Source organism: Nuphar pumila, chromosome 2, assembly GCF_984573655.1.
Source record: "Nuphar pumila chromosome 2, dmNupPumi1.hap1.1, whole genome shotgun sequence".
Classification (NCBI taxonomy): Eukaryota; Viridiplantae; Streptophyta; class Magnoliopsida; order Nymphaeales; family Nymphaeaceae; genus Nuphar; species Nuphar pumila.
The window spans coordinates 69,800-96,479 of record NC_143250.1 but is presented as its reverse complement, the minus strand read 5'-3'; the positions used below and the strand labels follow the sequence as shown (position 1 = coordinate 96,479).

At 37.9% G+C, this 26,680-nt stretch overlaps 1 protein-coding gene across 2 annotated transcripts; it reads right to left on the bottom strand.

The window, feature by feature from the left end:
• Positions 1–1,918: 1,918 nt before the first annotated feature.
• LOC149844348 (polyadenylate-binding protein RBP45-like) lies at positions 1,919–23,445 on the bottom strand. Of its 2 annotated transcripts, none has more exons than XM_089994275.1 (7): positions 22,769–23,445; positions 20,846–21,320; positions 4,036–4,094; positions 3,830–3,960; positions 3,485–3,581; positions 3,213–3,359; positions 1,919–2,211 (listed from the first exon to the last, which is right to left on the bottom strand). In XM_089994275.1, exons 1-7 carry the CDS (start codon positions 23,192–23,194, stop codon positions 2,209–2,211), a joined length of 1,338 nt encoding a protein of 445 aa, XP_089850401.1. In that variant the 5' UTR covers positions 23,195–23,445; the 3' UTR covers positions 1,919–2,208. The 2 variants fall into 2 exon arrangements, with proteins under 2 accessions (XP_089850401.1, XP_089850397.1); XM_089994271.1 differs by having other exon boundaries at positions 3,213–3,383; positions 22,769–23,443.
• Between the last annotated feature and the right edge of the window lie 3,235 nt (positions 23,446–26,680).

The following is a 26,680-nucleotide window of genomic DNA, read 5'->3' as shown; positions in this document are numbered from 1 at the left end:
TTTTAAACAAGGGTCCGACCGATTAGAGCCCTATTATCTCATCTGGCCAGGCCGTGCCCGATGGCCACTCCTAATCTGTTTTGCAAACATCCGATTTGTCAGATATGATACTTGGCCACATCTCACCTGAATTCAAACCATTTACTTCCCTAGCCTTGACGCAGTGACACAACGATAATCATCCTACAGAAACAACGCAATAACCCAGCATGTATTTACATTTCTGGAGGAGGCGGTGCATCCACACCATCCACGTCGATACTGCTTTTTGGCTATGGAAGTTGCAGGCGGTCTGTGAGGGCTGAACGAGCAAACTTTGGGCCGTCTTGGTGTTGGTGAAACAATTCAACTTATGACCTACAATCCAGGAATTGAAGTAGACAAACGGGAGAAAAAAAAAGCCGGTCAGTGACGACAACGGATGGGAGAAAGGATCAAGGCTCATGGCCCTTGTATTGCTCATAATCGGCTGCAAGGACTTGTTACCACATTGAGGCAAAGCAATACCTCATGCATCTGTCTGTGTGCGTGTGCGTGTGTTTGAATGGACTTCTCCCCTATATAGTTCGAGATGCATGTACAAGCTCTGGCACTGAACTTTCTTGGCATAGCCCACGTGCACGTAAGCCCAGTTCGGGATATAATTTTAATGAATTGTTTAGGCATAACTCAAAATTTTAGACCTGGGCAGGGTTCATGAAAGACGCTCTTGGTTTCTTTCATGAACCGACCCAAAGACCCCCAGCCATCCAAGTCCTTTGGGAGAATTGCCCAGGGATGCGAATCGACCATCAACCTGACCATGACCTTTCCCCCAAAGAACACCCCTTTGACCATCCATTTGGAAAATGAACGGCAAGGAAACATATAACCGACCCACCCTTTCCCATAGAAAAAAATAGGCCAGTTGCCAGAGCAAATAACACTGAAAATTTCATGATAACACAATTAAATCTTCGGCATAGTCAGCTGGGTATACTCCCTGGTGGGCAGGGGAAACTCAAGGGCTATGCTACTATGTAGAAGATTGCAAATGTGTAGTTGGCGAATGAGGGTGGACTAGTTAAAAAAAGGCACATATTTGCACGATGACTTGTCTGCCGGCAGTAGTCAACGATCGGATTGAGAGAGATGCTGCCCCTATTCAAAAACGCGCAGAGAGGAGCGAAGTTAATAAGCTAATTTTTATATTTCACCTCTATGAAAAGAAGACCTAAAACATGGATAGATTTGATCCCACACATCTCGAACATATATTACACACAAATTGCCCGTTCAAAACTTCAGATTTATATCAGAAAATAGATTTGTCATCGAAAGCCCCAATCAAATCCGCCCAGTCCGGTCTCTATTCTCTCGTGCACAGCACGAGGAATCCGCAAACAGTTAGGTTACAGTCGAATGTCCAGCTTGTCACATGTACTCCCTACTTTCGAATTCCAAGACTTGTTTGAATTAGAAACAAGCACAAGAGAATCATAGATATCAACAAGCGTCAAGTTGATCCAGAGAAAAGAGTAGCTGTATCACCTTAAACTGATAATAGACATATCAGGCAGTGAAAGTTAACTCTCACAATTATAAACTATCCTCTTAACCAAATTGGCATGAAAACTTTCACCAAGCAGCGAAACACAAACATAATCCCCGTTCCCAGGGGAAGCAGATCAGGTCATGCTGAAAATGAGAGCTTTTGCTCATGCTGACATCGTGGCCATCTGATTTGCATTTTAAAAAGCTCAAAACTCAACAAAACCACGTGTCATTCATCCAAAATGCAAACAGGTGGCCACGATGTCCGCATGAGCAAAAACGCTCATTTTCAGCATGACCTGATCTGCTTCCGTTCCCAGGAGGTGATTGAAGTAGAATAAGATGAAGGTAAATCACAACTCACAGAAACTAACAACAACCCAGATTCATGAAAGAGATTAGCTCATTCTGTTCATTGCAGAATTGGAAATCAAAATCCAGTATCATATAAAACCACACGAAATATCCAGCGTTTAGGTACGAGTCCCATGTCAGTCACAAGATGGTGCAAGATGTAACCGATCCATCCCTTTAAAGAAAAGAACAGCAGCGAAAACTTGTCTTGAGGTTACATGTGGGAAGAAATCCCTCGCAAGTTAAAAAAAACATGCAGTTGCAGTATCTGAAGATAGAGAGCAAAAATTGCCAGTTGGAACATCTCCGTGCCTCCTTAACTCACTGCAAACATAAAGAAAAGGAACTCACATGAAACCACATCAGACCAACAGTAGTGTAAAACTTTTTTGATATACCAGCTTAAGCCAAGAAACATGGGCAGCAAGTAAGATCGGGTTAGAATAACACGTCATTCGCTAATAAAAGAATCTGAACACCGTCCTTTGACCTTGAATGACACTGCGCAGAAGGGGAGGGAGACGATTCAAGCAGACGTGATAATGACCAAGCTCAAGCCTCAAAGAGAAAACTACCCCCCCCCCTCCCCCACCCACAATTAGATACACCATTACTTATTGGTGGAATGAATAAACCAAACCAGCCAATAAATGGATGACAAGAAAATAGTCACAAATAGCACCAATATCATACAAATATAACCACTTCTACAAGATATTGGAAAATGATATCAACAGTAAAAATATCATGATGCTTTCAAAACGCCTGTAACTCAATATTCGTGTACAGTTTGGGATTAACAGGAAAAAAATGTGCCAGAAAATAAATGTGAAACTTCACCAACTCTAGGTGTCGTGGTTTTAATAAAAGCAGAGCCCTTCATTAGTAAATAGCGATACATTGGCCAATAATATAACACAAGATTCAGGTTCCCATCATGTTACATGCAAGTTGCAACCAGTTATAAAAAATCAAGGGTACATTTGGAGCTAATAGAGAAAAGGTGGAGAAGATTCTGGTCTTTAACTTAACTGATCATAGCAGACAGTTATCAGCACTCGGGATCACAGATGATTTTTTCCTGTTCCATTTTTGAAGGGTTTTCTTTTTTTCCTGTGCCTTCAGTACTTTAATTTTCTTTAAATTACAAAAACTTGTCCAAAGAGATTATTTCTTATTTTTTCCACAAATTGTCTTGCCAATAAACTGCAATATTAACATAAACGACTATGAAGATGCAACCATTAAGAGGATCTCAACAGCAGCATTTTTTCTACCCAAAACAAAATATGGCGGCAAAAATTATATCTTCCAACTGATTTTACCTGTTGCTGAGGATAGTTTCCATATCCAGGATAGCTTCCATAGGCATACATATTAGGGTCTTGAGGAGGTGGAACATATCCATAGGCTTCATATCCCTGAGCATAACCGTAATAACCACCATTCCATTGATTTGGATCTGGCTGCGGCTGAACCAATCCAGTAGGTGGGTCCTTCAGCAATGTCAGTTTTTATCACAAGTTATAAACTTGAACTCCAACATAAAGTTCTGGATAATATTTTCCTCAATTTTCAGGACAAATTAATTAATTACCTGTTTGTTGGAAGGACTACGTCCCCACGAGAGTCGAATTGCTTGCTGGCCCAATTGAGTACCATGCAGCATTAACAAAGCCTCCTCGGCACAAGCCCTGCGGTTTTTTTCAAGACAAGCATATAAATCAACAGGAAGACAGCAAATAATATACTGGACACAAAATCAATCCAAATCCTAAACACAGATAGTACTTGCCATCTGGAACTCAATGCACAGCATACAGTGCAAATGAAATAAGCACTTCAATACCAAAACATAGTCACAACTTTGATAGAACACATCAACTTGAAATCAAGGAAACACTAATGTCCCATGAAGCATGAAGCAGAAAGCGCCACAAACCTGTTAGCAAACTGAACGAATCCACAGCGTTTTCCCACAGGTATCTTCACATGTTCTAACTCCCCGAACTGACCAAATACTTGTCTCAAAAGATCATCAGTGACATTTGGATCCAAACCACCAACAAATATCTACACTCAGAAACCAAAAGCAGTTAGCACAATGCACCATCTCGCCTTCTCTACAAAGGTCAAATGCATACTCACAGTAGTATTATTTGGATCATTCTCAGACTGAGTTGATTGAGGATTAGACTGATACGGAGCTGGAAAAATATGGACAAGAGCAATAAATGAAAATAATCCAAGCACATCTGGAGTGTATTGAAAAAAATTGACTGTAAACAGTGAAAAGACATTACATAGCAGACATGTCAAAAAACAAACATGCATATCAAAAGAACCAAAACAGAAAAAATGAACTGATTATGCTGCTGCAAAACATAGTTACTATCCATCAGATAAACCACTTTCAAGATAAAAGGTCTGAGGACAGATATGATGCTTGGGCCCCTCAATGGCCAGACAAACATTGAAAACAAACGTCTAAAAAAACTGATATTTTCTTTTCCTTTTGAATAGGAGCATCAAGTCGCTCTTTTTTTTTCATTACTCTGGGGTGCACTGCAGTCATAGACAACAGAGAAGCTGATGGTACACTTCAAATAGCTATGGCATTAAAATAGCATAAAGATTGAATAACACTTACAAAATACAAAGGTGGAAAATAAAAAATGAATGCACAAGCAAGATCTACTAAGAATTACTAGGTTTGTTTCATCAAAATAAACCTGCGCCAAGCTTCGTCCATAAATCATTCTTGAAAATCAATTTTATCCTCCACAGTTTGATGCATCATTATTTTCTAAAAAGCAACTAGCAAACATGTGAAGCAGTTCAATTCATCATATTTCTATAATAAAGACAAATGACAAGGCATGATCAACATCATGTGTAGCTCTTCTTTATAAATTCACTCTCACAAGTACTTTCAACAGATTCCAGCAAAAAGACAAATATCCTTGCACACGAAAAAAAATCAGTAATAACATATAACCAAGTTGTCCCCAATTAAAGGCATAGCATTATCTAAAGCAAACACAAGCAATATAACAAACGTGTTCAAGAAATAATGACTAAGACTTTATGATACTCCACAAGCTCGCATGAACTTGTGCATATAGACACTGCTAGTTTGCTTGAGCCTATTAAACCAAATTTCCAATCAGCCTATACCTGACTTGGTGATGAAGAGAACAAGTTATCTATTATACACTGCTCCACAAGTTCCTAATTTATTTCTTTGTACAGAAAAATGTAGCCTTGTAGTCAATAGGCCTAGACCACAGGACTCTCAGTGCTGATCGTAGTGCCCAATGTGTGCCCTGATGAGTTTCTCTGGTGCCCTATAGCAGATGAATGTGAAAGCACAATAAAAATAATCCTTCAAGATATGTGTCCTATATGTGTCACCACTAGCCTGCAACAAGCGAACATGGGTGACAATGTCATAAAGATAATTATCGATGATACCCCTGAGAACATTCATACAGAATCAATTGTAAGACAGTGACCAATCTTATCTAACTTGCAGATGTCATATCCAACCTTGACTTTGAACAGAACCATCTGCAACCCAAAATTTAGAAGCTTGGTACCTATTCACCATATATTTGAACTGAACACAGGAAGTGGATCATGGTGTGACGTGTTGTACATAATAGGTTGATCAATGGAAGCGCACATGATAAAAAAAGGAGAAAAGAACGACAATAAGCTGATCTGTATATTCGATTTCCTCTTTCTGGGACAGCTGCACATCCTTATGAATATCATAGTCACCTATATCGTTAAAGGTAATTTCTAAGCTAGGGTACTTTTCGGAGAGATTTTCAAAAGTTGATATATCTCGGGAATATCTAGGGAAAATCTTGGGAGTTCAAATTTTTCAAAAAAAAAATATAAATAACAACAAAAAAGCTAAGAAAATAATAAGTTGTGATTATTTTTCTTTCAAAAATATAAAGAAACATGTTATAAAGGTTCTAAAATATAAAAGAAGAAAAAAATAGGAAATATAAACTTAATATAAAAAAATAAATGTTCTAAAAAAATATTGTGATATTTTGTTTCTAGCGATATTTTGAAAATATCGTGATATATTCCCGATATTATCGGCTACCTTGAAATAGCCAATAATATCACAATATTTTCAAATTATTGGTGATATCAGTGACTGATGAATATATAGTGCTGCAGTTATATTAGGATTTTTGTGATTTACCAAACTACCCTTAATACAATATAACGCAAATAAACTTATGAAATTACAAACATATCCCAAAAAATGTATTCCTAACAGTACATATCACACTACAGACATGATGAAATCAACAGGACGTCCTGCTTCCTTGTTACATTCAAGCATGATGGAATCAATCAACAAAAATGATGTATCATCACTGTTATTACTATTCACCATCACCATCATGTGCCTCTATCATCACCAGACATTAATATGAATTTTGTGGAGATGTTGATGGTTTGTATGTGGTGGTGATGACCACGAAAAATGCGGTAGCTGATGGCAACATGATGCCCCTTCACACTACATGAAAACAGGCACCAGTAAAGCATGATGCACTTGCTGAAATCATCTTTTGTCAATGGTGATAAGTGTTTTGTCAATGGTAGGGAGATCAGTAAATCATATAATGGACAATGATGGTTCCAGTATTATGGTGGCAAAGCAAATGGCTGGTCTTGAAGGAGAGGAGATCATTAAAAAATGCATTGGTTTCAGAAAACTTGAGAGATGCACGAACATGGAGGGTTGAAATGCTTATTTAGGCATTTCCAGATAAATGATGAAAATGCAATCAGCGCATCAAATGCTACATATAACTATTGTTAGCAGTTTGATTGCAGGTGATAACCGATAAACATGAAATAAAACACTTGTGCGAAGAACAATGTCACAAAATGACTACAAGGAATGCACAAGCACCAGTGTTGTGAGAGGTGTACGCCTCAGTACCTGAAGTGTACGCCTCAGAGGCGAGGCGCACGCTCAAGGTACTGAGGCGTGCTGTGATGCGCAAATTGCCCCTCATCAACCTCCAGAACCCCCTCCTTCATCCCCAAGTCTTCCTCCTCCGCCCGATTCGTCGGTTGTGCTAACCCCAAGTGTCGGTGGATCCACCGCCACGTGCCGGTGGATCCACCGCCACGTGCCGGCCAACTGCTCCTCCGCCACTCCCTGCCTCCCCTCCCACCGCTTCACTTCCATACCAGTTGTGAGAGGCGTACGCCTCAGAGGCGAAGCGCAGGCTCAACGCCTCGCTTCGCCTCATCGCATTTAACAACCTTGACAAGCACTGCCACTAGTGGGCAAAATACAATAAGCCACAAAGGGCTGGGCACCACACACACAATGTGAGAGAGAGAGTTTAAAATATAATAAAGAATATATTGAAAATACTTAAAAAAGCATTAGGAATAAAGGGAGCAAAGGCCTGTATATATACATCTCATGGGGGGGGGGGGGCTCCCAAAAGAGTCATTGAAAAAGACTCTTTAAGAGAGGACCCTTTTATGCCTTAATTAAATGAAAAAGAAAAAGGGAAATAAAATAAAAAAATAAAAAAATCTCCCTAGTGGACGTGTCTATTTACATGACAAGGAAAAGACTAAATTGCCCTTAATGGGCATTACAAAAGACATAAAACTATATATGCATAGATATATATTACACAAAACGTAATATATATATGGTGTGTGTGTGTTTATGCATTCCATGAAATATATGATGACCATATATTTTAATACCCTCCCTCAAAGTGATAGTGAGATCTAGGGGTGGCAATCGGGTCGGGTTGGCGGGTCAGCATACCTCAACCCGAACCCGACCCGTTTATTAAACGGGTTGGCTGTGGCAAACACGAACCCGACCCGTTTAATAAATGGGTAACCCGACACGACCCGCCAACCCATTTAATAAATGGGTTGGGTCGGGTAAACGGGTTTTCAGGTTCGCGGGTCGGGTTGACAGGTCGGGCAGACGGGTCGGGCAGACGGGTTGGCGGGTCGGGTTGACCCACCCGCCTAACCCGTTTATTAAACGCGTCAGCCGGGTTGGCGGGTTGGCATACCCCCAACCCGAACCCGACCTGTTTAATAAACGGGTTACACGGGTCGACCCGTTTATTAAACGGGTTGGCTTAAGCCCAACCCGAACCCGCCTAAGAGGCGGGTTGGCGGGTCGGGTTGGCAGGTCGTGTCAGAAATTGCCACCCCTAGTGAGATCACCAAAAGTTTGCTTAGAAGAAAGGAGAACCCGGAGGATGACAAAGATTTGGTAAAAACCCGCAAAAAATCATCTAAAAAATAATGACAGTCCATGTCAATGTACTTTGTTCGTTATGAAAGGTGTGATGATTGGCAATATAGATTGCACTTTTGTTATCGCAACATAGCTTTGAAGGAATAGAGATGATGACTCCCATATCTTTGAGCAAACTTCTTAACCAGACAAATTAAGTTGAAGTTGTGGTCATCGCCCTATACTCGGCTTCAGTGAAAGATAGTGACACCTTTTGTTGTTTCTAAATCTCCAAGAAAAACACGGTGGTACCAATCCAAACAAAATCAGTATATACAATTAAATTTGGAGATGAAGAAGATAAGAATAATCATTTCGTTATTGTTTTCTTCAGATATCTCATAATTCGCATGACAACAGCCATGTGAATAGTAATAGGGGCATTTGAAACCGACTTGCACTTTGAACAGCATGAAGCAATGTCAGTCTGATAATAGATAAATATGTAAGCGATCCAATCGACTGACGATAAGGAGTAAGATCTTCTAAAAGAGTTCCATCATTAGCTTTCATCTTGGCATTTATTACTTCTGGAGTCTCCACCTTTTCACCAGTTAATCCAAATTTGACGATAATATCTGATGCAAGCTTCATTTGAGAAAGAACATATCCTCTAAGAGAATATGCAACTTCAATACCCAAAAAATACCTTAGATATCCAAGATCAAACATGTCAAAAATATTTTTAAGAACATTTTTAATAGATTCAAAGCCCCTTTTATCATCCTCATCATATCATCAACATACAATAGCAAGATAATTGTCACAGGAACTCGACAAAAGGGCCCTTGCACCCGCGTCAACGCGACATGGTGCAGGAGGGCTAGGGTCCTCCTCCTCCTCCAAGATTTTTCCCTCTCAATCTTGAATCGCTATCGACCCAAATAAATAGATATTTTAAATATCACCAAAAAAGCAAAGAAAATGGATCAACAAAGAGAGAGGGTCAAACCCAAAGAACAAGAGCGATGTTCGAAGATTGCGAGAATGACGAAGTCGTAAATTCAGGAATATAGAGAGTTATCTCAAATCTCAAAAAAAAAGTTTTAAAGGAAGACAAGTGACCCTTGTATTGTCACATCAACTATGACACTTGTCATCTTCAACCAGTTGTAACTTGCCTTTCTAGTGTTTTTTCTTTTTGAAATTTAAATCGATAACAATTGGATCCTCGGATTTCTTTTTTTTTAATATTTTTGCTGTGAAGGGCGGGAAAAGAAGGGTTCACTTTTGTTGAAATTTACACCCTTTGCTTCTCCCATATCTGAGCTTTCATTTCATTTCCACAATCTTGATAAGTTCCATTTGCCATCATCATGCTCACGAAAAGCAACCCACATCTAAATTGGACCTGGACCTATTCTGACCCAAGCCAGACAGTCTTGGGTTAAAGCAGACCTAGGACTGAATTGGACTTGGGTCCGTTGGGTTTGCTTTGACTAGTCGGATTCAGACCTGGTCAAAGTAAACCTAGGTTTGAATCAATCTGGGCATACAGAGCCAAGTTTGTCCGAGATTTCATATAAATATATACCCTCCCGCACGCCCACACCCAAGTTTTTTTTAAAATGTTGTATCACTGCACCCGCACCTGAACCTATGTGACACAGCAAGATAGTTATGTGGTCCCTTGCATTCTTAACAAAAAGAGCAATATCAGTAATAACAAGAACTAAATCCACTATCAAGAACCACTTTGCTAAAGTGGTCATACCAAGCTTTTTGAGCTTGTTTAAGACCATAAAGAGCTTTATTATGCTTAAGGGTTTTTCCTTTCCCTATCTCAAGACTTAGGAGAGGATCCATATAGACTTCTTCACAAAGATCCTCATTTAAAAAAACATTCTTGATATCTAATTGGTAGATAGGTCATTGTTTGATAGATGCTAAGGTCATTAAGGTTCTTACACTAGTCATCATAGCAACTGAAGCAAAAGTCACCTCATAATCAATTTCATATTTTTGTGCATACCCCCCCCCCTTAGCAACTAACCTAGCTATATATCTTTTCAATGACCTATCACTTTTAGTTTTGACTTTATAAACTCATCTACACCCAATAGCCTTTTTTCCAAAATGAATACTTACAATTTTTCAAGTGGTAGCTTTGTTGAGTGCCTTTAATTCTAGTTTCATAGCATCTATCAAATGTGAATGTTACTTCTTTAAAGTTGAAGGGTTCATTATAGGAATGGATCATCATTAAAAAGGTTCTATAATTTGGAGAAAATGTATCATATGACAAATTTTTGAAGTCTACTACTCCTAGAGGATCGTCTAGGTAGGGATTCCTCTAAAATTGGACTTCTAAGAAAAGATTTTATGAATACATGTCAAGTATTTTGATGCTCAATTCCCTCACACGAAGTATACACATAGATATCATTAGGATTTTCATTAGGAGAATCATCATTTTGATGGTAATTGTTATCATAAACATTTTTATCATCACAATAGTATCATTGGAAATTTTAGACTCATTTCTAGGTAATAAGTCAAATAGAAAAGGATAATCAACATCTTCCTTGGGGTTTTTATTTTCAAATCCATTTTGGTTCTCAAGAAAAGCCACATTTCTTGAAATATAAAGTTTGTTATTTTTAATATCATGACACCTATATCCCTTATGATTTTCACCATAGCCAATAAAAGCACATTCAAGAGCTTTTAGTGAAAGTTCATATTGTTCTTGAAAAAGAACAAAGCATTTGCAACAAAAAATTCTAAATAATTTTTCAAAGACAAAAATATTTTTTAGAGATGAGGATGGCACCCTATTTATAAGATATATTGCGGAAATAACAACTTCAACCCAAAAATTCTTTGGAACATTTTTAGAAATAAGAAGAGTTTTTGTGGTTTCAATAAGATGCTTATGATTTCTGTCGGCAAAGACATTTTGTTTGGGAGTTTCGAGACAAGATCTTTGATGAATAATGCTATTTTGTTTAAGGTAATTTTAAAATTCATTTGACATGTATTCTCCTCTGGAATCGAATCTAAAAATAGCTATATTATTTTGAAATTGATTTTGAATAAGGATATGAAATTCTTTAAAAATAGAGAAAACATCAGATTGGTATAAGAAAGTAAACCGAAGTGTATCTAGTGAAATCATCAATAAAAACAACATAATATGAATATCCTTCTTTAGACATGACAGGTGTCCGTCCTCATAATCTGAACTAACTAACTCAAAGTCTTTTAGAAATGAAGATGTTATGTTGAAAAGGAAGCTAATGCATTTTTTCAAGAATACAATAATTGCACGTAAATTTCTTTTCATTACAATTTTTTTCTAAGAAAGGAAAAAGATACAACTTAGAGACACTACAATGGCCAAGTCTTTTATACCAAGTGAGAACATCTTTAGATTGAACATGATTACAAAATGATTTAAATGGTAAAGACAAAAAATCCATGTCTCCTCTTCTATGGCCTTGCCCAATCCACATCACGAACCGGAGATCCTACAAATAGCAATTTGTAGGTGAAAAAGAGACACTACAACCAAGATCGGTTATTTGAAAAACCAAAAAAAGATTTAAATTGAGTTTTGGAATAATTTTAATTTTTAGAACATAAAGATTTGTCTTTGCTTAAAAAAAATTCAAGGTTTTTTATTCCTTTAACATCTAAAGATATACCATCGACCGTGGAAACAAATGATTTAAAAGAATTAAAGCTTAGTTTGGATAAAAGAGATGCATTTGGTGTGATATGGAAGGAAGCACATGAATCAAGAATCCAAAAAAACATACTAGGAGTTGATGTAATTGCACCATCGAAAGTAGGTGTGGAAGAGTTGTTTCCCATAAATTATTTGAGCTTCCGTAAGTTGAGCAATGGAGTCCTTGATGTCTCCATCCCCTTTTTGGTTCTTCACTTGAATGGATTGAGTTGTCTCCAATGCCACATTTTTAAGCTTAGGACAATCAGGTCTAAGATGTCCCGGTTCATTACAATGATGACAAACAATTTTTCTTCATCTATCATTGTTATAGCTATTTTTTTAAAAATGAGGTTTATAAGTCATTATTTTCTGGTTTAAATACTGAACTTCATCAATATATTTTCTAAGAGCCAATCGAGAGTAGAAGCCCTATGAAGAAGGGATTCTTTTAGTTGCTCAAATTCAAATTGAAGCCCATGAATGGATTGAAAAAATCTCTCTCACGATTTGCTCTTGCCTCATAACAATAACACTTCCTTCACATTGAGGTTCAAGGAGAGCAAGTTCATCCCATAGAGAGGATAAAGTACTATAATAGTCTTTAAAACTCATATCTGCTTGATTGGTTCCTCTAACTTTTTCTTGCAAAAAGAAATGCCTATGAAGGCCCCTTTGAGTATATACATATCTTTCATGAAGAACCATGTTTCATTTCCATGCCAATATTTTGGCATGCACACTTTCCCAATCTTCAAATTTGGATTGGTATTCTTCAATGGCCTTGGCTTCATTCAAGGCTTTTTCTTTATTTCCTTCTTGGTGAGCTTTAATTGAGGTTCTGGAATCGTGCCATGTTAAAACATATGTAATAATACCCGATAGGGGTATTATGGTCATTTCACAAAGTACCCCATAGGGGTACTTATTTTGTTTCTTTTATTTCACCATTTTTTATTTTTATTTTTGTATTTTTTGGATACCGAAAAGGGGCCCCACAATGGAGTCGTTGGGGCCCCCAACGGTCACATATGTGACCGTTGGGGGCTCCCACCGACTCTATTGGGAGCCCCTTTGGTCTCCTTTTCTTATAAATAGGGGGAACCCCCCATGTATGGTGTATTGCTCTTGAAAGCTCCTCTTCAATAACAGTGATATTATTTTTCATGTGTGTAGCCTTTTTATAAGGCCCTTTGTATATCCCTTAGTGGATTTTCTCTCTTGTGCTTGTTGCACTTGTCCGTATGGGACATAGTGAATGCTTTAGCATTCTTGGTTTCTTCCGCTTATTTCATTACATGGTATCAGAGCCATAAGATCTACTAAAGGTAAAATCTTGTCTCTCTCTACTTCCTTTCTTTCTCACATCTTCATTGTGTAGCTATGGAAGTCAAGATCGATCTATCATTCAAACTCAATGGAAAAAATTACATGATGTGGGCATCCGCAATGGAGAATAATCTCAAAGGCAAGAAGCTTTGGGGTTATGTAATGGAAACCGTTCCGGAACCCCAACTTAAGCTCACAAAGATGGAAGGAGATCAAGAGAAAGCACTTGAAGGCGATGCTCGTCTCAAGGCCATTGAAGATTATAATCATCAAATGGAAGACTGGGAGAGCAACCATGCAAAAATCCTAGCATGGTTTATGAATAATGTCGAACTTAAGGTATGTGCAAATATTGCAAAATTCAGCCGGGCAAATGAAGCTTGGTTTTTTATGAAGGGTATGTTTACCCAAAAGGATCTTGCAAGAAAAAGCAAGAACCACAAAACAAGGAGACATGAGCATACAAGATTACTATAGTGCTCTAAATCCTTTGTGGGATGAATTGGCTCTTTTAGAGCCTAAATGGGTATCTATGGAGGATGTGGTTCTAAGACAAAAACAAACGGAACAAGAGAGATTGTTTCAATTTTTATTTGGGCTTCGTCCCGAATTTGAACAAGTGAGATCCTCACTTCTCCATAGATCCACGTTTCCTCCCTTAGAAGAAGCTATTGCCGAGATTACTCAAGAAGAGACTAGGCATAGCATGGGTAAAAGCATAGAGGAAGTTCTTGCCGTATCTAAACCCGACAATCATGTTAAAACATACAAACCACCGCATTTTGGTAAGCAAGGGAGTGGTGGAAGAAAAATGATTATATGTCACCATTGTTATGAGCCGGGACATATTAAACCAGTTTGCCCAAAGCTAAATGGAGCATTCAAGCCAAAGGTGGCTTCCGTTGAAGAATCCACCACCAAAGAAGATGACGGCAAGAACGGGGATCTCAAAGATACTCTTGGACAAATCTCCTTGGCTCTTCAACAAATTTTAAAGGTCACTTCTTCCACCTCCGGTGCCGCCATTGCCTCATCATCACCTCTCGGTACGTACTCTTGGATTTTAGATTCCAGAGCTTCTTTTCACATGATCCCTCATGAAAATGCATTAACCAATGTGCACACCAATTCAAAAATGTCTTGTGTCTCTACGGCCGATGGAACTTTTCTCAAAATAAATGGTGTTGGGACTCTTGATTCTAAAAATGTTCAAAATTTCCTTGTTCCAAAAGTTAGAATAGTTCCAAAATTAAATCTTAACCTCTTTTCCGTTTCTCAAATAGCCGACCATGGATGTGAAATATCGTTCTCATCCCAAGGGTGCTTTGTGCAGGATCTCCGGTCAGGGAAGCGGATTGGGCAAGGCCATAGGAAGGGAGACCTTTATTTTATGGATAATTTAATGCTTCCAAATACCTCATTTTGTACTTATGTCCAAGACAAAAATATTGAAACTTGGCATAAAAGGCTTGGACATCCAAGTTACTCTAAAATGTATCTTTTTCCTTTTGGACACAAGTTTTGTAAAGAAAAAGATATCAATTGCAAAGATTGCATTTTTGGCAAAATGAAGTCTACTCCTTTTCCTATTAGATCCTTTGTGACAACAAGACCTTTTGAATTGGTGCATTCCGATGTTTGGGGGCCATCTCTGGTTCTATCTAAAGGTGGTTATTCATATTATGTTACTTTTATTGATGATTATACTAGATATGTATGGATTTATTTTCTTAACTTTAAATCAGAAGTTTTTAACTTCTTTAAAGAATTCCATGCAAAAATTCAAAATCAATTTCAAAGTCAAATATCCATTCTTAGATCTGATTCGGGTGGAGAGTACTTATCAAATGATTTTCAATCATATCTAAAACAACATGGCATTTGTCATCAAAAATCTTGCCCAAGAACTCCTCAACAAAACGGTCTAGCGGAAAGAAAACATAGGCATATTTTGGAAACCACTAGATCCTTACTCATTTCTAAAAATATTCCTAAAAATTTTTGGGCCGAAGCCGTGTTAACCTCCACCTATTTAATCAATAGGATGCCATCTTCAAAATTGAATAATATCTCTCCTTATGAAAAACTTTTTAATATGACACCCGACTACAATCGTCTTCGGATTTTTGGGTGTAAATGCTTTGTTCTTTTACATAAAAGAGATAAATTGTCACCTAAAGCAATAGAATGTGTATTTTTAGGATATGGTGAAAATCAAAAAGGCTATAGATGCTTTGATCATAAAAACAATAAGTTATTTGTCTCCAAAGATGTAACCTTTTTAGAAGATGAAAATGGATTTGACATATTGGAAAAATCAAATGAAATTGATTATATGTTTATCAATGATCTTTTAGAAGATTCAAATGATGACTCTTTGAGTCATCCGGAAATTTTAGAAAATACTCATGATTCTCATGATAATGATGTATCACCAACTAATGGTGACAATCTCCAAGTATACACTCGGCGTGAGGAATCCCAACCTATTAGTGCTTTAGAAAAATTCTTGCGGCTTAATGAACCCCTAGAAGAAACCTCCCTTAGGCGTTCTTCTAGAGAATCAATTCCACCTAATAGGTTTGTCTCATATGAAACTCTTTCACCTAAATATAGAGCTTGCCTAATAGCCTTGCATTTTTACTATGAACCCTCCCATTATAATCAAGCAAAAAGTATACCTCATTGGGTTGAAGCAATGAAAGTTGAACTAGATGCTTTAAATAAAGCTAAAACTTGGGAAATAGTTCACCTTCCTCCAAATAAGAAAGTTATAGGATGTCGATGGGTCTACAAAGTCAAAACAAAAAGTGATGGTTCCCTAGAGCGTTATAAAGCTAGATTAGTTGCTAAGGGATACTCACAAGAATATGGCATCGATTATGAGGAAACTTTTGCTCCCGTGGCTCGCATGACAAGTGTTAGAACTTTAATTGCGGTAGCATCATCTAAGAAATGGCCTATATTCCAATTAGATGTTAAAAATGCCTTTCTTAATGGTCAGTTGAATGAAGAAGTATATATGGACCCTCCGCCGGGAATCAGTGTTAACCAAGGTCAAACCCTTCGGTTATTAAAAGCCTTATATGGTCTTAAACAAGCCCCTGAGGCTTGGTATGATAGATTTAGTGCTATCATGTTACAATTGGGATTTCGCTCCTGTTATACTGACACTGCTCTTTTTGTTAAACATGCAGGTAATAGTATCATCATCCTTCTGCTTTATGTTGATGATATGATCATCACTGGCAATGATGAAAGCGGTATTCTTAAAGTTAAAAATATGTTAAAACATAATTTTGATATGTCTGATCTGGGTTTTCTCAGGTACTTTCTTGGTATAGAAGTTGCATACTCTCCTCGAGGGTATATATTGTCACAGATGAAGCTTGCTGCAGACATATGTTCCAAATCTGGGATTTCAGATGATAAAAAGGTGGAAACTCCCGAGGTTATCAATGCTAAACTACGACTGGAGGATGGAGTTCTGCTGGATGATCCTACGCCCTACAAGCAACTCATAGGCTCCCTCACCTATCTGACTATCACCAGGCCCGATATTGCTCATGCTGTGCACTCTACAAGCCAATTTCAGCATGCTCCTACATCTGTGCATATGAGTGTTGTGCTCCGGATCATTCGATATATTAAAAATACTTTGACTAAAGGGCTATTCCTATCCTCACTCTCTTCCTTAGATTTACTAGCTTATACTGATGCTGACTGGGGAGGAAACCCAAATGATCGAATCTCAACTACTGGCTTTTGTGTGTTCCTAGGAGATTCGCTAATTGCTTGGAGGTGCAAGAAACGGCAGAAAGTCTCATTGTCTTCTACTGAAGCAAAATACAGGGCTATGGCAACTACTACAATGGAGCTGGTGTGGCTTCGAAGTCTTCTTCAAGATATGGGAGTCGAAATTACCGGGGCTTCGAAGCTTTGTTGCGATAACAAAAGTGCCATCTACATTGCCAGCAACCACACTTTCCATGAGAGGACGAAACATATTGAAATGGACTGTCATTATGTACGTGATGAATATCTTCGTGGGACAGTAACAATGCCATATGTCACTTCAGAATATCAACTTGCCGATTTCTTCACCAAAGCCTTGCCTGCTCCTCGCTTCTTGTTCCTCCTTGGCAAACTTTCGGTCATTCCCCCGTAAAGTTTGAGGGGGGGTGTTAAAACATATGTAATAATGCCCGATAGGGGTATTATGGTCATTTCACAAAGTACCCCATAGGGGTACTTATTTTGTTTCTTTTATTTCACCATTTTTTATTTTTATTTTTATTTTTGTATTTTTTGGATACCGAAAAGGGGCCCCACAATGGAGTCGTTGGGGCCCCCAACAGTCACATATGTGGTCGTTGGGGCCCCAACGGTCACATATGTGACCGTTGGGGGCTCCCAACGACTCTATTGGGAGCCCCTTTGGTCTCCTTTTCTTATAAATAGGGGGAACCCCCCATGTATGGTGTATTGCTCTTGAGAGCTCCTCTTCAATAACAGCGATATTATTTTTCATGTGTGTAGCCTTTTTATAAGGCCCTTTGTATATCCCTTAGTGGATTTTCTCTCTTGTGCTTGTTGCACTTGTCCGTGTGGGACATAGTGAATGCTTTAGCATTCTTGGTTTCTTCCGCTTATTTCATTACATGCCACATACATATCCTCAAAGTTTCTTAACTTTGAGGTTGTTTTCCATGGCGACCACCCACATTCTATAGTTGGTCTCATTCAATTTAAATGAGAGATCAATCTTTGCATCTTTATCGGCCATTATGGAAGAAAGGGAGGAGAGAAGAAAAGAACAAATGTGCAAAACACAAGCATACAAAAATAATATAAGAGTGAGTCCCAAGAATAACACCTAGGGGCTCTGATGCCATGAAATTAAACACTAGTGCAAAGAACAATGTCACAAAGTGACTACAAGGAAAGCACAAGCACTTGAACAAAAAGCCACTAATGGGCAAAATACAATAAGCCACAAAAGGCTAAGTACCACACGCAACAATGTGAGAGAGAGTTTAAAATATAACAAATAATATATTGAAAATGCTTAAGAAAGCAATAGAATTTTATACATCTCATAGGGACCAAGGGGGGCTCCCAAAAGAATCGTTGGGAGCTCCCCAACGATCATAACAACTCTTTAAGAGAGGACCCTATTACCCCTTAATTAAATGAAAAATAAAAATAAAAAGAAAGAAAACGCAAAAATGTCCCAATGGACATTACAAAGGACAAAGAAATATATATATATGTATAGATATATATTACACAAACCATTATATATAAACACACACACACACATATATATGATGACCATATATTTTAACAAAACATACATCAAATGCCAAAACCATTAACATATGTTTCAATATCATTCAATAGTAGAACATTTGGCTGCTGAAGAAAATCAAGTCATCCTCACAACTAAAGAACTTAGGATTATATAAATTATTCAAACTTCCAAATGAATAGATTCATCAACAAATAGAATATGCTAAACAATTTTATTTGGTCGAAAAAGGAAACAATTGAACTCAGTAAAAGAATATCAACATATAAAGGGATGACATCCTGTCATTCTCCACAAGTACCCAGAATATTAAACCAAAGTGCTGAAAACCCAATCAGTGGTTCCCAATCCAAGCCAAATCCTAGTCCTTTCATTTATCCCTCACCAACAGTGAGAGCAACTCATGCCAAAGAACAAAACTTCAATTGTATCAACTCAAAGTAAATCAATTCCGAAAACAAATATATCAACTATATTTAGGTCGCTTACACCAAGAGGCCTCCCACTAAATTGGTCACCTCCACTTGTGCAGTTCAGTAAATTCAGGCAAAATGCTCACGCTCAATGCAAAAAAAAAACAGAAAAAGAAGCACATCCTCAGGGATCACTCTCATGTAGGATAAGTTTATCTGCCGCTAGTGTGGTTCATGAGCATTAACCCTTTCCACCTCATGAAAGCAACTTTTGAACTATGATGATAATGCAATCACCATGTGTCAGACCTGGAGTCTAACAACCTTAAGTCTGCTATGAGAAAGGTAATGTAAAAATATAACAATATATTAAGGAAATGGCAGCTACATGGATATGCATCATGGTCTAGTGAGATTGTAGATATCATTTCAAGATTTCAACTGGAAAAGTTAATCTAAGAAATCTTGCTTTTGCAGAGTTTAATATCCTTTTCATAGAAAAGTGATGCAAAACATGCAAGGGCAGAATCATTTGGAAAAATGATTTCCTCACATTTGCAGTAGATGTAAAGTAGAAAATTCTAACCTGATTCCATGGGAGGGATTCACACTCACAGTAGGCAAACATACTCAATAAGACAATAACAATTATGAGATGTTAAAGTACCTTACAACTACAAACATCCTGCAGAGAAAACCAATAAGAATTCATGATATGCATGTGTCCATATGACACATTGTGCATGTATAAAATACACTTAAAACATACTTGGCACTGGTTCTTCTACTAAAAATAGCTAGTGCCTAAGGATAGAATATAGCAAGATGCATTAGAGAAAAACTGATCACAATTATAATAATTCAAAGCATCAGATGGCACTGAAAAATTAAGGCTGAAAACAAAAAAGTCAAACAGATGAGACCAATAAACTAAGAGTGGTGGAAAGAAATAACCTATCCTGTAAAATTGTTGGCATTACGTATGACTTATGCACAAAGCAGATAGCCATGAGCAATAGATATTAGGGAAGCTTAGATCTGAAACAGTACAACCACCCGCAGAAAAAGATGTTTTTTATTAAGTAGAATGAACACTTGAAACAAGAATGGGACTTATACATTGGAGAAAAAGAGAAAGAAAAATCCTTCAGAATCAAATGCAACAAAGCTGTAAAAAGGAACTAAACTTCAAACTACTAGTTTATTAGAAGTTAAAAACTAAGTTCCCAATGGACATAACAACTTGACTGACAGTTGTTTAAACATTAAAAAATGTAATAAGAAAAATAATTGCAAATGTGGCACAGAATGCCACATAAATGCGGAATTAAAGGATAGAATTGACATAAACAGGAAAACTGACCTAAACGAGGGCACGCACTATAGGGGTATGCGTTTCTGCCAAAATCAGTTGCCGGCCCCTAAGTGAATAGAGCCTCTGGGCGTCCTGCTTCGAGACAATGAGTTTTATAAGTGCTCATAACCTTCAAACCCAATTAAACGTGCCCAACTTCACAAAGGAAAGTACTAGGAAGGAAAGGAAATGGCTTCGTATATATACTGAAGCAAGAAATTCTGCTTATCTTCAAGTGCATAATGGTGAAAACAACAAAAGCAAAGCAAATTCAGTATCTGGAAAATCAAAAAATTGCCTGCATCAGATGCACCAAACATATGTTAACAGAAGCTTATATCAAATAAAGGACCTAAGCAGTGAATAACAGCACAGAGAAGGCACAGATAGCAGTCTTCAAAAAGGATGCACAAACAAACTGCAACTGAGACAAACAAAAGGTAACAGAACAGGCCATCAATGAACCAATATACCAAGAAAGCCTCATCTGTCCTGTGAAATAGGTAATTATATTGAATAAAGACAGAAAATAAAGAAATCATATGCTTCTGACAAATACCTTTTGTAGGCTGCTGACTACCCACAGTTTTCTTCGTAGTTGCAGGGCCAGTCCTCATGGGCCTCGTGGAGCAAAGCACACCATTCATCTCAGTCATAGCACGCAACTGCTCACTTTCATCGCCAAACCTAACAAATCCATAACCTTTGGAACGCCCAGTAATCCTATCCGTGACAACTTTTGCACCTTTCACTGAGCTGTAACGGCCCCTGAAGGTCTCCTGAAGGACATAATCACTCACATCAGAAGCCAGATCTCCAACAAAGATAGGAAAGTCGGGACCACTGTCTGGACGCTTTTCTCCAACTCCAAAAGAAGCCCAGTTCAGACGAAACATTTGTTCAGTGTTAGGCATCATTGTCCCATTATAAGATTGCAGTATTCTTTCAGCAGCTGGACGAGTTACAAACTCAATAAACCCATAGCCTTCTGACTGCCCAGTTTGTCTATTCCGGATAACTTTCACAGAGACCACCTGTTTCCATAAACCAAACGATCATTCTTGGTGCTGGCATACACGCAGGCAGAGAACATTTATGACATACAGGACTGTGCAAAACATTGGCAGTCAAACAACATCAGCAGAATAGCTTCTACCCATGCAAACTGAAAATCCTAATCGAAGGTTTGATGATAGGATAGGCCGGAGCCTTAGTTGTCATAGGCGCTAGGCTTTGAGACCCTAAAAAGGCGTTTAATGATAGGATAGGCATAGGGACTAGGCGGTGAGCCCCTAAAAAGGCTAACCTTAACCTGCTCAAACAAATTAACAATTTGAATAAACAAACCATACAACTAACAATGTGAATGAACAATACTCTCTAAGAATAAAACAAATGATGTCTTCAAAGAAAAAAAAAGCCTAGGCTCTAAAAAAACCTAGACGGCAATATGGGGCCTCACCACCCAAACCTGGTGGCCCAGGCAGTGGGGCTGCGCCTAGCTTTTGACAACTAAGGCTGGAGCCTCCACAACCCTTCGGACTACCTCCACGTGAATAGAACACAAGAAACTCATAACCCCAGAAGCTACTAAGAAAGCATACGGTGCTATAGCATAAAAAATACCCAATGTTGCACGAATAGGAAAACAAAAAAGAGAGAAAGCAAGGGAAATGTGGTATAAGAGGAAAAAAAAAGACTATTTGAACTTGGTGGCCCAGGCAGTGGGGCTGCGCCTAGCTTTTGACAACTAAGGCTGGAGCCTCCACAACCCTTCGGACTACCTCCACGTGAATAGAACACAAGAAACTCATAACCCCAGAAGCTACTAAGAAAGCATACGGTGCTATAGCATAAAAAATACCCAATGTTGCACGAATAGGAAAACAAAAAAGAGAGAAAGCAAGGGAAATGTGGTATAAGAGGAAAAAAAAAGACTATTTGAACTTTGAAGGGAAACAGTCCGACGTTGAAGAAGCAACAAAGAATGCATGCACGAATGAAAGGAAGAACCAACAAACAAATAAGATAGCACACCACACAAACATGTTGTCGGTCGGAACCCTCATTCTATCCAAGATGAAGAGCCAAATACAATAACGACTAGATACACGCTTTATCGCTAGTTGCATGCAGGACAAGTGCAAACCGTCGATTAGGCAAATGATACTGGAAATAGATGGCAAAAGAAAAAAAGATCGAGCGCTATGTTCTCTGCACTTGAAACACACAATAACAGAAGAAACTATAGATATAGCCGCTAAACAACCAGAGTGATCATTTTCGGACTAGAAAATTTCTTATGCTGGAAAGAGACATAGATCGAGATATTGAATCGATGGTGAAAATGGAAATCCCTATCTCGCTAGAGGGATTTAATGTCGCTCATGGTTGGATCAATACGCGCAAAAGATGAATGAAACAGAAAAATAAAGATTCACTCACTTCGGTACGGTGGGAGGAAAAGAGGTCGCTTCATTACCTCGCCAGTGTGTGCGAAACAGCCGTGGAGGTAGCCTTCATCAATCCAGTACGGCAAATCACCTATCCAAAGGGTGTGGATCTCATCGGTGTTGGCCGGCTGCTGCTGCTGAAGAGGATACTGAGGCTGGGTCTGGGGCTGCGGTTGCATCTGAGGCAGTGGCGGTGGCTGCTGCTGCGGTACTGGGTGCTGGTTCCACATGGGAGGAGGTGCCTGAACCGGAGGGGGGTGGAAGGAGGGCTGCTGTGGATGGGGAGGGATCGGAAGGGGCTGAGGCATGTGAGGAGCAGAGGAAGGAGGAGGAGGAGGAGGCATCATCATCCACTGCTGCGGCTGTTGAGGAGGAGGCTGTTGCTGCTGATGATGACTGGGGTCCATGGAGGGCGGCGGGCCCATCGGAGGGGGTACAGAAGAAGGTTGCATCATCCTCCGATCGAAGAAAGACGAAAAACTTAACCCTCGAGGGAATAGACAGACGAAACCCCTCAAACCGATGAAACCCTAAAACTAAAGGAAAACTGAAGAAGAAGTCGGGAAGAGGCGAGCGACAGAGGAGAGAGAAAGACGATAGGGAAAGATAACGAGGAGAGGAGAAGGGGGGCGGGGTGGAGAGGGAAATGGGAAGGGATGATGATAGGCTTTGGGATGGAAGAGCCCTAAAACCCTAGGCCCCAGGCTCCCAGCCATGTCTTTTATATTATATGTAAATAGGGCTCGTAAACGAGACAAGAGATCCGAGCTGGCTTTTCTTAAGAAAGGCAAGTTGGGGTTGGACAGACACCTACCAGTTATACAACGTCCCATTGGGTTTTGAACCTGCAACAATCCAACAAAGGTGACTTGCACTAGCCGCTCCTACCAGACAAGCAGAGCCACCGTTGGTAGCTCGAACTGACTTCTTTATATGAAAAAACAATGAGATTTTACCACTAAACCTTAACTAAATAGTTCAATTGAATGTTTTTTATTGTATTACATGATGTCAAATATATTTTTTACTATTTAACAAGCTTGGCGGATTATCTATTATTCATGTTCAGCTTGTCGCTTCTATTTGAGTCGAACATGACCCGAGCCACAGCAGCATATTAGCTTGTTTTCTAGCCGGGTTAGATAAAAATAATGTAGGCTCCTACTTCACGATGACAATAGTATTTTCAAAATTTTCGCCTCACACAGTCCATGCTAACTAGGGGTGGGCATCATGCCGGCCTGGTCCAGGCCCGTTTGGAGCTCGGTCAATCTAGTTTTGAGCATGACCTGGCCCATTTAGTAATGGGCTGGGTTTATGACTGGTTTTTAATGGACTCAAAATTGAAAAGCAACCCAAGACCCGGTCCATTGGCCCAATTGACTAGTCTGGACCGACACAAGTCCATTTGTTCTAGATGGATACATGCATGGTAATGCAACTTCATATTCCACGCAGGCCATGCACATGAACATGCAAACTCTTCCTATTCCATCAAAGATAATGATGTAAATGGTAAACCAGAAATCTCATGCACCCACCTCATTGTTTTTTATGGTTTTCATGAAATTAATGCATCTAAATAGGTAAATAGTAATAGTTAACAACTTACCATTGTAACAGTTGAGAATTTTTTATAACTTTTTAAGAAATAAAGATAAATTTATCTTGAATTCTTTATAGATTTTAGTTTGATTAGTCATTGTTTTTTATAATTTTTTAAGAAATAAAGATAAAAATATCTTAAATTCTTGCTATATTTTAGTTTGAATAGTCATAACTTTTTAAAACCTATAATTAATTGGTATTTAACCGTAACCAAATTTTGCGGATGAATTTTTTTTTAAGAGGGGTAGGATGTAAAACCCACAAATTTTCAAAAATATTATGAGAAATAAAGATGAATTTTATTTAAAATAATTACTTGAATTTTGTCCATATTTAATCTCAATTAATGTTAAATTCTTGTTTGGATTTTAGTTAAAATGTAATATACTTTAGTGTTTCATTTTAAGTTGAATTTCTATTTAATTTTAATTTAGAGTGGATTTGGATAGTTATAATTTTAATACCTGGTCTAATAAATTGATCTCGAATAATATAATGAATAGATCTCAGATCATCTAATAAATGGATCTTGGATATTTTAATAAATAAACCTTACTTTAAATTTGGATTTATTTTAAATTTAAATTGGTATATTTGACCCATATGGTGGGATGCTCTGAACAATGTCATTATTGTTCTGACAAAAATTTCAACTGATCGGTGACTCACCAATTAAATCGGAGTCAACCTTGACATTCCTCATCTTGAGGGCATCAAGATTGACTACCTTTAGACCCAAGTTGGTGGTGATTTAAGTGTTCTATCATTAGCCAAAGTTCATTCCTAATTATAGGCAAAAAATTAGTGTTTTTCAAAATTGATTATTTTTCTCGGTCGATTTATGTACATGCGATTAAATCGAAGTTCAACACGATGATCTACATTTTGAGGGTTATTGAATCGACTATTTAAACGTCAAATTCATTTGAGACTTAGTGTCTGTAAGCCTCTTGTAAGGATATAGTTCTCATAGAGATATGAATTTCTTTGGGATAAGGACTCTAGAGGAATCTATAAAATGAGAGGAAAAAACCTCTCACTCAATTTTGGCATTCCCTCTCTCTCTACCAACCTTTTCAAACCCTACGTCAGACACCCATTAGTGCTTAGAGGTGGAGTTGTACATCCATTGATATTAGAGTTTGGGGACAATATGATCAGATGAAGATAAAGGACTCATAGACCTGACTATTTTGAGATAGGGTTTCGCTAACTTTGGATGCATATACGAGATAGGGTACACCTATGCATAGGGACGAGTTTCTTATGCATCCTATGACCAAATATTGGTCCAGATATGAGTATGATTTTTTATGTATTTTCATTATTTCAAAACTCAAAATAGGTTTTTGGGAGATCGATTTTGGAAAAAGACTATGTCCTACGTTGTTTTGATATGTTTTGTATAAGGAATCATATTTTGAATTATAGATTTGTATTAAAATCATGTTTAGATGTGTTATACATTTTTAGACAATATTTTAATGGATCAAAATTATTTTTTGTGAATTTTCGTGGTGGATATTGATGTAGGCTTGATTCCTTGTTGTGGTTATTGAAATAGCATGTTGTTTTGTTTTTTCTTAAATGGACTGAGAAAATTATGAAAATTTACGTGGACATTCTACTCATGTAGAGAAAGACTTTAGTTCAAACCTTGCACTCATCTGAGTTCGGATGAATGAGGTATGACTTCTAAAAGTTGATGTAGATAATCTATCCAGAAGATAATCTAACTAGTATGTTTATAAATTTGTTTTTTCTTAAATGGACCATGAGAAAAATATGAAAATGTATGTGGACATTCTACTCACGTAGAGAAAGACTTTAGTCCAAACCTTGCACTCATCTGGTTCGGATGAATGAGGTATGACTTCTAAAAGTTGATGTAGATAACCTATCCAGAAGATAATCTAACTAGTCATTTTATAAATTTGTTTTTTCTTAAATGGACCATGAGAAAAACATGAAAATTTACATGGACATTCTACTCACGTAAAGGAAGACTTTAATTCAAATCTTGCACTCATCTGAGTTTGGATGAATGATGTATGACTTATAAAAGTTGATGTAGATAATCTATCCAAAAGATAATCTAACTAGTCTGTTTATAAATTTGTTTTTTCTTAGATGGACCATGAGAAAATTATGAAAATTTATGTGGACATTCTACTCACGTAGAGAAAGACTTTAGTCCAAACCTTGCACTCATTTGAGTTCGAATGAATGAGGTATGACTTCTAAAAGTTGATGTAGATAATCCATCTAGAAGAGTGAATCTGTTTTGATAAATTTTCATTAGAAAAATCACATCCCTCTGATTTTGTATTATT

What these genes read in the sequence shown, in the direction of transcription:
- LOC149844348 (XM_089994271.1), bottom strand. Translation starts at nt 23,194, where the DNA reads ATGATGCAACCTTCTTCTGTACCCCCTCCGATGGGCCCGCCGCCCTCC. An exon ending in GTTTCGCACACACTGGCGAG is followed by an intron (nt 21,321 to 22,768) that starts GTAATGAAGCGA and finishes TTATGGAAACAG; the next exon opens with GTGGTCTCTGTGAAAGTTAT. An exon ending in ATGATCCAAATAATACTACT is followed by an intron (nt 3,961 to 4,035) that starts GTGAGTATGCAT and finishes TTCTGAGTGTAG; the next exon opens with ATATTTGTTGGTGGTTTGGA.